The sequence below is a fragment of the Gymnogyps californianus genome, chromosome 3 (genome assembly GCF_018139145.2).
Source record: "Gymnogyps californianus isolate 813 chromosome 3, ASM1813914v2, whole genome shotgun sequence".
Classification (NCBI taxonomy): Eukaryota; Metazoa; Chordata; class Aves; order Accipitriformes; family Cathartidae; genus Gymnogyps; species Gymnogyps californianus.
This window is the reverse complement of record NC_059473.1, coordinates 57,012,049-57,025,300: the sequence shown is the minus strand read 5'-3', so window position 1 is coordinate 57,025,300 and position 13,252 is coordinate 57,012,049. Positions and strand designations below refer to the sequence as shown.

At 37.9% G+C, this 13,252-nt stretch overlaps 1 protein-coding gene across 1 annotated transcript in view; it reads left to right on the top strand.

Annotated features, from left to right (window-relative positions):
• Positions 1 to 13,252, top strand: part of SYNE1 (spectrin repeat containing nuclear envelope protein 1) — a 261,240-nt gene that overhangs the window by 143,488 nt on the left and 104,500 nt on the right. The window contains 6 exon segments of the mRNA XM_050895131.1: positions 441 to 578; positions 1,933 to 2,118; positions 5,181 to 5,303; positions 7,409 to 7,591; positions 8,884 to 9,027; positions 12,457 to 12,651. Of these exon segments, the coding sequence (XP_050751088.1) occupies positions 441 to 578; positions 1,933 to 2,118; positions 5,181 to 5,303; positions 7,409 to 7,591; positions 8,884 to 9,027; positions 12,457 to 12,651 (969 nt within the window).

Here is a 13,252-nt window from a genome sequence, read left to right as displayed (position 1 = left end):
AGTGGACAAAGCAGGTTTTAAAAAAAGGTGATTTGGGGAAGACATGGAAAGAGAAAGAAAAATAAGGAAAGACATAAAGGAGGCTTGCAGTGAGCCACAAACTGAGCAAGAAGGTATTTTGGAACTTAGGTGTGAGGTTGAAATATATGCAGGAAGGGTACCCTCTAGGGATATATTTGAGCATCAGTGCACTCTCCCAGTGTGACTTACATTCTTATAGTGCCTTTTTTCCCCTGAAATAGATATGCTCGTTAGTGAAAGCAGATCTATTTTAACTCCATAAATACAGAAGTAATTAAATTATATTCAACAGTAAGGAAAAATTGTTAAAATGATCCCCAAGTTGAAAACAGTAAATGAAATAAAATTAATTTTATCAATTTCTAAGAACTGTACAGAATTACATCTTAGGCTTAAGTGGATTTTTCTTTTATATCCAGGCTGCTTCACACTTGGAAGAATACAATGAGATGCTGGAGTTCATATTGAAATGGATCGAGAAAGCAAATATCCTAGTGCATGGTAGTATAACATGGAATTCTTCCTCTCAGCTTCGTGATCAGTTTAAAGCCTACCAGGTGATTATATGAGCTATGAAATTTAAAGAACAGTGTATAAAAGAAGTTATTTTCTAAGCAGTGAAGTTTTATTTCCTACAACTTTTTTGCCTTCTTTCCTTGAGGAAAAAAAAGTCTTAAAATGCTAGGTTTCTTTGACTGTTCCCCCAAATCTTAAAGATGATTAGTTTGTTTTGGACAATTGTTTTGAAGATTGAAATTAAGATATATTGTTGAATAAAACTACATGATTCAAAGTTGATCTCTATATTTACTCAAGTACATTGGCTTCATAGTAGCTTTTGATTGAATTGTCTATACGTTGTGATTCTGTCACACTGAGTACCTCGTTGCAGCTAATATTCCTCTAAAATTTTAGTTAACCAAACACAATTTTCAGTTTGGTTTTTTTTTTTCTTTCTCCTTTACACTAAATTGGAATGGCCTTTGTTCTCATCTGATGAGTTTCGCACCAAATGTTCTCAGACTGATACCCAATGGATGAGTTTCTTCTAGTTGCTTCCTGAACATCTCACATCAGAATGATTTGCTGTCCCTGTGACAGCGCAATTTGTTCTGTGTGTGTCTGTGTGTGCAATGTGTAAGCGTGGGATCAGTGGAGCAGTTTGATAAGGTTCAAGCTTGCCCGGTGTTACATGACCATGTGAAACAAATCAAAGCATCATAAGATGTTCATGTCTCACTAATGCCAAAATAAGACTGCATTAATTATGTTTTTTATATATACATTAGTTAATTGTCAGCTGCATTCACTTACATTGGGGCAACGTAGTATATCACGCCTTCTTATTCTGAATAGGAACCTCCAGGCAATTCATCCTGAGGGTAGCTGGGAGATAGCACTTCTGGTCTGTTTTTGCTATGGCTTTTTCCCTGCTTCAAAAGTTGATGAGGATACGGGCTTAACCAATGCCATCCCACAGAACACTTTGGTAGCCATTTTTTAGGCAGTATTAATGACTACTGCCCTGCTATAACACTGCAGCCAAGTGCTTTCTGCTGCTTCCTATTAGTTATATCAGGTTTCCAGAACAAATCCTACCCATAGATTGTGTATATTATATTTTTACAGGCAAGTGTGTATAGCAGAACACTAAAATGAACATGTTGGTAAGTACAGCTGCTGAAGCTTCATGACTTACTCTTTTGTTTCCCAGTCTCCATAAGCTGAAGCACTTCAGCATAGACTCAGAATTAAGCACATTGCCTAAGCCTTACAGGAAATCAGTAGAACTCTAATCATATGCTTACAGATGTGTATAAATTGAGGAGTTTGCAGAACAGGAATATACTTAAAGATATGTTTAATCTGAAGCTCAACTCTGGCATTCAGTTTGTTCATATCTCCGTCTAGACTATGCTTGATGAGTCTGGAGAGATTCATGGTGATCTTGAGGCCATGAGTGAGAGGATTGAATATCTGGCAAGTGTATACTGTACTGAAGGAATGTCACAGCAAGTGCTGGAACTGGGGCGGCGGACAGAGGAATTACAGCAAGTTATCAAAGTGCGGCTACCAAATCTCCAAGATGCTGCCAAGGTATATGAAAGCAGTTTTTCTAATGCTAGCTGACAGCTAGGGTGGTGTGTGCATCATGTTTCTGAGACTATTAGCAGTGCAGATTATCTGTGGTCTATAAAGGGCATGACTGTGTTGTCTAAAGTTAGATATCTTGCGCCGTTTGAGATGCTGCCTTCAGGTGCTGTTCCAGATGGGGACAAGGTTCCTGCAGGTTCTGTCATATCCACCCATTCTGGATGGATATATTGAGGATCATGGTGTGTCTCAAATGGCACTGAGCACCTGTGTTTAGATACTTCAAAAGTGTCTGTGTTGGCACTTATACTGTGCCATTTCCATTATTTTTTCTCTTAAAAGATATCTAAAGCCTGCTATCTATTAATTCAGATCAGTACTGGACCAGACCAGGATTCCATAATGTAAGACCTACCTCTACAAGGGAGTGCAATGAAAAGAATGAACGTGCTTTTTCATGTCCCTGACATGTGCAGCTATTTTGTATGGGTTTATTGTTAATGTAAATGTATGTTATGCCTATGCAATGCCTGAGGGCGTGGTAAACTGGTGCAAGACACAGGGAAAAGCACAGAAGTCTTTTCTACTTGCTCTTACCTTCAGGGCAAGAAATTTTACCTTTTTTTTTTTTTTTTTTTTTTTAAAGTGATACAATAATTCAGGAAAAAATGAATATTGGAATGGTATAATTAGTATATTTATAGGGGTTATTCTGCTGTCACCTGCTACAGTTACACACTACTAAATAGGAAAATACCTAAAGGCACCTAAGAGAATAGACTATCACCAATTCTTAGGATAATTGCAGCTAAGGTTAAAAATGGTCCTTCTCCACATTTGACTCTTATTTCACGACATTTATAGGACATAACAGAAATGCTGCAGCAGCTGTAACAGTGTAACAGAGAGGTTTTGAAGAAGACTTCATTACAAAAGCACAAATCAGTAAACAACAGTTTATGAGCTGAAGGCTTTTTTTTTTTTTTTTTTTTAATTTTTCATGGAACAAACCAGAGATTTGCATACAAGTAAGCATAGTAGAAGTGAAACTTACTAGCTTCAGTTCTCGGAGAAATATTGGAACAATTGAATAAACTATTTGTAAATTCTTATAAGAAAACATGGAGATGAATAGATGCCAACATAGATTTATGAAGAAAGAAAATTGTATCAAAAGTGTCCAATTTAATGTGAAAGCAATAGATTTGTATATAAATGTACAGTATGTCATATATCTTGATTTTAATAATGTTTCACATGATATTGTTATTAACAAAGTTAATAAGCTTATCTAGTTGAAAATACAATAGGTAGTTTTAAAGCTGGCTAGAAAACTTACCTGGTGTGTAATTATCAATGGTTCACAGCCCAGAAGGAGGGATGCATCAAGTAGGGTTTTGCAGGGTTCTCCCTTGGATCTGGTACTATTCAATATTTTCATTAATGAGTTGAACGGTGGTTCAGAGATCATGGCTTTTGGGATGCTTAGACAACAGCAAATGTACAGGAACTACCTGAAAAAAACTAGGCTGCTGTTCAACAGAGACAGGGGCAAACTGTTACATTTAGACAGGAAGAACCAAGCGTGTGTTCCTCTGAATGAGGAACTACTGGCTTGACGCACCCTGTTGAAAGGTCTTAAGTTTAATAATGCGGATCATGGAAAAATGAGTGAACAATGTCGCATCATTGTAAAAATCCAAACACCATGCAGAAAATAAAGTATATAATTGTAAGGTATGTGAAGTAGTCCTTTTGTTCTACCTATTGGTCACTAGTGAGGTTTCAGCTGTGTCCAGTTTTGCACTTGAAGAAAGATGTGGACCGACTGGAGAAAGAACAGAGGATAGTAATGATGGTGATATGTGTATAAATTTGTAGAAAGATGCATGAAAAAGGATTATCCTAACCTATGATGTATTCAGAGAGAATAAAAATAATTTGTTCTTCATGTCTGTTGTTAATGGGATAGTAAGTAAAGGATTGAAATTGCAACAAAAGATAACTTCATGTCAGACCTTCAGGAAAAAGCTTTCTACAAAAAAAGAGTGCTGAAATAGTGGAGTATGTTGTCTATAGAGATAAGTGGGACTCCACTGCTGGTGGTCTTTAACAACAGTCTGTAAAATTAAGCCAGTTATGTCCTGTCTTATTACAGGAAGGTGACTAGAGGACATCTTGAGTTCCTTTCTAGGCCTTGTCGTGGTTTAACCCCAGCCGGCAGCTAAGCACCACGCAGCCGCTTGCTCACTGCCCCCCACCCCTGGGATGGGGGAGAGAATCAGGAAAAAAACTCGTGAGTTGAGATAAAGACAGTTTAATAGGACAGAAAGGAATGAAAAACAATGATAATGATAATAATAATAATATGACAATAGCAATACTAAAAGAATTAAACTATACAAAGTAAGTGGTGCACAATGCAATTGCTCACCACTCGTTGACCGATGCCCAGTTAGTTCCCGAGCCGCGATCCCCCTCCCAGTTAACTCCCCCCAGTTTATATACTGGGCATGATGTCATATGGTATGGAATAGCTCTTTGGCCAATTTGGGTCAGCTGTCCTGATGGTGTCCCCTCCCAGCTTCTTGTGCCCCTCCAGCCTTCTTGCTGCCTGGGCACGAGAAGCTGAAAAATCCTTGACTTAGTATAAACACTACTTAGCAACAACTAAAAACATCGGTGTGTTATCAACATTCTTTTCCTACTAAATCCAAAACACAGCACTATACCAGCTACTAGGAAGAAAATTAACTCTGTCCTAGCCGAAACCAGGACAGGCCTCGAACTTTATGAAATTAGCTTTATAAAGTACATGCTGTATTTGAGATTGAGGAAGTACTTTAAAATAATAACTCTGGCTTTGAGACCTCTTTTTCTAGACTGTCATATGACTGGTATTTTTATCCAATATTTTAAACATTTAAAATTCATTGTTAAAACTGTGAATTAGTTTTGGCACTGTATATAAGGGACATAGCTACAAAATCCAGACAGATATATTTATAGTGATTTTTTTATTTTTTTTTCTTATTTATCCCTGAATCAAATGTGTTGTGTTACAGGACATGAAGAAATTTGAAGTTGAGCTGCGAGCCCTGCAGGCTGCTCTGGAGCAAGCCCAAGCCACGTTGACCTCTCCGGAGCTCGGGCATTTGAGCTTGAAAGAGCAGCTTTCTCACAGACAGGTAAAAGGCCAGGACCTCAAAGTTAGCACTTGAGTAGTGTGAGCTTACACAAAGAATAATGAGTGTTGGTGAGACCTGTTGTAGTGTTTCTTAGGTGGGTCATTGTTTCAGAGTCTAGTCCCAAAGTACTGCCAAGGGAATAAAGGATGGAATGGGAAAAATCATTCCCGCAAAGGGAATGGTTGAAGTATAATCCTTTGTGAGTCTGTTCTTAGGTTGATGCAATTCTGAGAAATGTGTATCCAATCCAAGTTTAATACATATTAATAATAATTATAAAGCTCAGTTCTTATCCTATGCTTTTCATCAACAGATTCTTAAAGTACTTCAAAAGGAAGTCTAGATTGTTATCACCATTTTACAGATAGAGGTGCAATGAGATAGTGTGTTGCTAGCTCCCCCAATAGTCAATTGGAAAACTAAGAGAAAATTCAGTTTTCCTTAAGCCCAGTTACATTTTTGTATGCTTAGTTGAATTACCTCCATAAGATATTGCTGCTTTCTGTATTGCACTTGGCCTGCTATAGAGCTTTGTCAATTTGTTATTTTTGGTCTCAGTCTCATGACAAGAAAAATAACCCAAGTTCTAGCTTTCTGAGTTGCTTAAGAAATGTTTCTTGCTGCAAGCTAATACAGAGATTTACCTGTGTTAGTCTGCCAGTGAAAACTAAATGTCAACAGGTCCACTTTAGGATTAAAACCTGCAGAAAAACATCTGGATGAAAGGTAAATTTGCATTTTGATTAAAATATGCAGTCTTTATTCTAGGAACTTGCAGTCAAATTTCAGAATATGATATTGAAGAGTGTAAGTGAAGCACATCACCCACTGTAAGAGTAAAGGAATATGGAGTTTACACTGTTGTTTGTGTGTATTCTTTGTTCTGGCTGTAGCAGGTCTCACAGTATGACTCTCTTGTACAGAAAGGGGCTGTAGCCCCTGCCCACCTGTTTCACCAGACCAGAGGGGGAGGTCTTGGAGAGTGCCTGGCTGGCATGCAGCCCCCACGGTACCTCTGGGTGCCGATTGCACAATAAAGGCACCCTTTGCCAGCAGTGTGGGGCCTGCCAGAGGAGAGGCCTCACCGGTGACGTCTGAAGAATAGGTCATTATACCAAATCTCTGGTTAGATTATCCACCATATGTCATGAAGGCGCAGAAATAAAGAGCAAACCACAATCCTCTCATCAGTATGCACTTCAGACCCACTTAGCTGTCTTTCTGCATATGGTATAGTGGAAGGGAGACGACCAGTCTCTATCCTTGTTTGCCACATACATTGTCTAGCTGATTTATATCTATTGAACTTAAAATCTTTTTTGAATGTGCTAAGACCCTTTTCATCAACTTTGCCTTTTTCTTTTTTTTTTAATTGGTTTTTTTTTCTATCTGTGAATACATTAATCTCCCCAATGAAGATTAAAAGAATGCTGATCAAATCTATCCTCCAGTCATTGCACTTAGACCCTTCTCATGCATATGAACAGACAGCTTGAGTGGACATTGTGAATGGAATAGAGATTATTAACAAAGGCATCCAGCACATGATTATTCAAAGGAAAAGATGTCTGTGTAGCTGTGTTTCTTTCTGTTTGATTGCCTTTTGAATTTTAAGCAACATTTTCAGCTGTGGTTTGTATTTTCAAAGGAAGGCTGTGAACACAACAGGATTCATCTTCTGGTTTGAAAATGTGCTTGTGTCTCAGCAGGGAGGTCCACTCGGATTTTAACATTAAAATATGTGTATACATAAATGACTCCTATGCTGCTTTGATTTGTGGATTTTGTGAAGATTTTTTTTTCAAATATGTTGACAGACATATTTTTGTACTTAGACATTTAGAAATAAGTACTACTATGCTTTTTCATGAATTACTTTTATTCCTACTATAATGGTCTTTTTACTTAACTAATATTTAAAAGAATGCTCATTTCAGAATGAGCAACTACAGACAAAGTGTGTCCTGATTATATTCAATTTAGAAAATAGATAATCAAATTTGTTTGTTTTAGTGCTTGAACTCATCATTATTTTTCTTTTGCTGCATGAAATGCTCTGGGAGTTCTGCAAAACTAGCTTATTGTGGCACTGATTTTGCTTCTAGCATTTGTTGTCTGAAATGGAGTCACTGAAGCCTAAAGTTCACGCAGTACAAGTCTGTCAGAGTGCCCTGAGGATTCCTGAAGAGGTGGTCACCGGCCTGCCAATGTGCCACAGTGCCCTCCGGCTCCAGGAGGAGGCCAGCCGCCTGCAGCACACTGCCATTCAGCAGTGCAACATCATGCAGGCAAGCGTAACTCCATCCCATAAATTACTCTGAGTAACTTGAACAGTGCCATACAAATGGTGATGAAAACGGAGAATTCCATATCTCCGCGCATTCCTCTTTTCTGTGTAGTACCATTAGGAAGGAAGTTTCCCACTAAGTTTCAGTCATTTCTGACTCCATGTTTTTGGAGGTTTTAACATTCATGATCATGTTAATTGTTGATTTACTCATCAGACTCTCATCTCGGTTCTCTCCTCGATCTCACTATGTTTTTTGTAATGCTGTTAGGATTAACTAGACAAATAGCTAATATACAATTGTATGCAGGTTAATTTTATAATATATAATCAGTTAATGAAATTAATATATCATTATAACATCAACTGCTTATAATGATTGCATAAAAACTATTGAGTTTAGCTTTCTAGGATAAAAATGATTTTTTTCTCTTTATTTAAAATTTATATGTATTTGCTTTCTGATTTTGGAGTCATTCAACATCTATTAAATTCACATTTTCACATTTTGCTAAATACATGAAAACTAGGTTTTGTTTGAGTGTTTGAATTCATAATTAAACATGTAAAAGGTATTTCCAAAGAAGAAGAAATAAGAAATAAGCTTTTTTCCCCTGCTATTCAGTGATAGAAAAATACATAGTGAGCTAGGGTACAACTACAGAGCTTCAAGTTAGATAACAGAAGAGACTTTTGATCATTAAGGATACTTGATGATACTTAAGTACAAGGAAGGATACAATGTCACACTGAAAAGTTTTAAAAACACGTTAGACAAATTGCTAGTGAATCTATGATAGAAAGAACAGATACTACACTGGTAAGATAATGGTCTGAATCAATCTTCATAATCCTCTCCCAGTTGTATTTTCTGTAAAATCTAACTTTTTCATATAGTCTTTCCACTTCATAAATGGAGGCTTGAAGTGAAAAAGCAGGTGAAAATGCTTTATAGTAAAACCATGAGATTAGGCAATGCTATCTTTTGGTGGGTATGTTTGGTGCAGAGACTTGTTGGAAGCAGAAGTTCTAGCTCCTAATATCGGATATCTAAAACATGATATTATGTGAACTGCTTTGTGGAAATAGTTAAATAAATGAAACCATTTAATTCATTGCAGTTCACAATATTTCTGAATGGACTTTTCCTGGCTATATTCCTGCTTTGCTTATCCAGATGCAAATGCCAGATAGATGTAAGTTTGCTCCACTTCAGAAGGGAGATCAGTCATGCTTGGACTAAGTAAATATTTATTTTCATGTAGACACTGAATATTTTTTTTTCCTCTCTAGGAAGCAGTGGTTCAGTATGAGCAATATGAGCAAGAAATGAAACATTTACAGCAAATGATAGAGAGCGCCCATCATGAGATCCAAGACAAGCCAATAGCAACCAGCAACATCCAGGAACTCCAAGTCCAGATTTCACGTCATGAGGTAGGAGAGCCAAAATGCAGTGACATGGGCTCAATGGCAGCTCATTGACTCAAAAAAGTTTTCATAAGCAACGGTCATAAATTAGCTGAGTAGCTTTTCAGACTTGCTCAAGGCTAGTTGAGCAGATAGACTTAATACCAGATAGGAAATGCATGCTATTGGTACAGTATGGAATATTCATTTGTTTATTCAGTTAGATGTGTCCTAATCTCCAGGCAACATTATAACAAACAAAAGGATTGCATAATTAAGGGACAGTTAACATAGGCACTTGACTGAGGAGTGTCCCAGAAGTGAATGTTGAGCAATTAATCAGGTGATCGCTGCTAGTTCAGTGATCCTTTTATCTCTCTCTCTCTCTCTCTCTCTCTCTTGAAGTACTTACTCATTTCCATCCCAGTAATGTTCTATAAAAGAACACCAAGGGACTTGAATCACAGGAAAACCGCAGTAGATTTGGAGGAAAACTCTGCAACATTCACTCCAAAGGCTTCTTTTAAAGTCATTGTTGGGGAGAGTTTTGTCCTGTGGAGCTACAGGTCTTGCCCTCAAACTCATTGATCGTCAGCCCTCGAATGAGTCAGGATAGTCTCTGTGCAGCCTTCTTGCTGTGCTGGCATGGGAGCTCCTGAGCCCCTTTCCCTGTCCCGTCCGTTGTGTATTTCTTGGGACAGAAAATACACCATTGATCTCTGTGTTATTTTTGGCACCAGATGGCACCATTTCTTTACCTTTGAATTAAAGCTATCTGTGCTATTATGTAATATAACCTAATGTTATATGTGTTGCTCATTTTCTATCCAGTTGTTACGGAAGTTACTTAGTATAAATGCAGAGCAGTTTGCTTAAACAAACACGTCTGGTTTTTTAGTACAGAATTAATAATGCTACTATTCTCTATTCAAATGTTCTGGAACAGCAAATGCAGGAGAATGACTTCAGTGATACAAGGTAATATTGCTGGACGAAGGAATGATGCTCCAGGGAGGAAGGAATTAAAAATGGGGCAGCTTGAAGTTTCATCTGCATTTGAACAAGTTCAGTAGCTAGGAGTCCTTCTAAATGTCTGCAGGAAGACAGCAGATTTACTCTATTGCACATGTTGGGATCAGCCACAGTGGACAGGTTTCATACTTGCAAGCTTTCCACATTTAGGGGTAAGGAGTTTTGAAAGACTGAGATATGCATATTTTTGGCTCATATTTTGTCTGCTAAATACCTGTGGAAAAGCATAGTATAAAGGGGATATATTGAACCCTTTATTATTATAGTACTTCAAAAGGCAAGTCTGTCAAGATGCTTGTTACATGTGTTACTAATTTAAGAAAACATCAGTTACTAGATTCCCTGTTGAAGCCTGCATGAACAAGAACTTAAAGGGACATTTGTAGTAGCTATATTTAGAAATAAAATAAGAGGAAGAAAGTAGAAGGAAAGTACACCCTGATTTGTAGGAAGCTTGTATTACTATGCATGTACGTAACTAGTTACACTCTGGAGCTATATTTACTGAACTGTGTTTCTTTAGACTTTCAGACAAGAATGTGGGCAAGTATCTCCATACTTGTGAATTATTTTAATGGATAATACAGTACCTCTTAGGACATTGCTTTTATAAGTTTCTTTATTTTTTTCACAGTCACATTTTTGCCTCCTTTTCCTTTTCTTTGTTTTCAGTTGAGAGGTATGTTAGATAGTGCATTGGACATTAATGCCACAAATTTTATTGCATCTCATAATATTGATGGAGTTAAGTGAGTATATTGAATGACAATAATTTCCTACTAGCCCCAGAGATGTCATTCACTGAGCATTAGTGAATGACTGGTACTTGCCAAACAGAGCAGATAACTGTTCCAGCTGCTAGACAAAGTTATGGCTTGATTTGATTGCAGTTTGGTTTTCGATTGATCTAGTTGATGTTTTATACTCAAGACTTTGCTTAGTCTCCAAGGTAAGCCTTGGAGCTCCAAGAGAGCTCCTTTTGTTGCTAACATGACAGACAGTGACCAGGTACCATTGAAACCCAGGCAGTAAAGTGTCATCCTCAGTCTTTGTGCTGCTTCCATTTCTAACTCTGTATTTCTCACTGTGACTGTTCTGCACTGTGATTTTGAGGAAATGGTTTCCTGAAAAAGTTATACAACCAAAAAAATCTTCCAATTTTACCAGCCTGAAGCAGTGATCTTATTTACTTTTAAAAAGATATTGTAATTATTTATTACTATACCTACTAGATCTTGCAACTTCTGTTGCTATTTTTCCTTGAAAACTTATGTTTGCTGAAGAAATAAAAGCACATATAAAAATAAAGCAAAAATATATATTTGAATGAATAATCACTGATTTAGCAGGCAAGCTTATACAAATGTTGTTTTCACTTTGTATATCAAAATTCTATCATGTTACTGAGCCTCTAGGGAGACAGGAACAGTAGCTTTGGCAGAAATGTGAAAATCTTCCACCATTATTTATTTTAAGTATATTAATTGAAAGCTTTGAAACTGGACACTGAACTGGACAGCAGTTCAGGGTAGGAGAGAAGACAAGTGAGTTTCTAAGGCTATTCATTTCCATCTCTCTTCTCTGACTAAACTTAAACTTATGATGGTGTTTGGCCATGCAGATAGACTGTTTCATAGCCATAAAAACCAATATTTTAAAATATACTCTGCTTTAGGCCAGATTCCCCAGCTCTTTTTAAAGAAAGGTTAGTACTGTGTGCAGCTCAGCTTTTAACTGAAGACTTACACAAAACCAAAACAAGATTTAAATATAGCTTATCCAAACACTAGCAAAAAGCGATCCAGTCTGCATTTAATCTTATTATGTGACTGATTGTTCCTATCATATTTGATCTTGTTAGACCCTGTGAGTTATTGTTTGAACAATTCATTCTTTCTGGCAAGAGCTGAATGGGGCTTTTTTTACAGTTGTGGTTACCACATGACCTCATTTCCATGGCATGCACTATGCAGAGAAGCTTCATCTTCCTCAGAAAAATGGAAATAGAACAGGGGAAAAAATAGGACAGGAAGAGGGAGAGACATTCCCCTTTGCTGCAGTCTGAAGCTTATAGACTTCGTGTCAGGTTCAGGCTGGATGCAAGCGTGAGGTGTCCCTCCCTCCCCTCTGCAATTATCATGCACACCGAGCCTTTCGCAGCACTTTTCCGGTTTCACTTCAAAGCTCTCGGCTCTGCGGTTTAGCTGTGCAGCCAGACGCAGCCTGACTTGTTCCCTCCACTATCAACATCCTGCTTGTCAGCTAGTGCGGTGGCTTATGCGGGGTTTCTGAGAGGCAGTGCTAGGATGTTATTGGCTGGGCCTGGAGGAGAGAGCTTGCCTTCGCCACGGAAGCTGAAAAGCTGCTGGTCCTGTGGCCTTTATTGGCTGCCTCTGCATTAGGGGGAAAAAAATGTTTCCTCAGGAGCTGGCTCAGAAGATCAAAGGATACCAGGAGCAAATTGCTTCTTTGAATTCGAAGTGCAAGATGCTGACAATGAAAGCAAAACATGCCACCATGCTGCTGACAGTGACAGAAGTGGAGGGGCTTTCAGAGGGAATGGAGGAGCTGGATTCAGACCTGCTCCCAGCACACCCCGCTCATCCCTCGGTGGTTATGGTAAGGAATGCATTGGTCTCGGTACTGTTTATCTGAGCTGCTTGCTTTTGCATCATTACAACACTCCTGTGTAGCAAATTGCCGCAGCTCACATCTACATTTTGCTTTTGAAATGACTGGAGTGTGGCAAACCAAACAAGTTGCAGCTTCCCCTTACTGTATTTTGCTTTATATGGGTTTTCAAGACTTGTTGATAAAAGATGAAGTTATTTAACAGACAAATACCAGTGGAAGTTGTCTGTAACAAGATGCAAATAAAGTGCTTTTTCGTAGCTATCAGCATGCAAGAGCAAATGCTAAGAAGCTACTGAACTACAGGAATAAGATGAAACCAGAATAAGTATTATTTCATAACATGTTGCAGTGTATAGGTTTTACACACCATATTTTTAAAGCTTTTGTCTTAAAATGTTGATGTGATAATTGACAGTATGCTGCTATATTCTCAGGTGAGTGTGTTGGAAATGAAAGCTGGCTAAGTACTGCCATAGGCCTCATGTTTGAATTACTCTGCTTTTGTTTGTTTCTAATTGGGTCTCGTTACAAACATACTGCTGATGCTATTGGGATTTTTGTCTGAGTGAAAATAGAGTGCGAATTT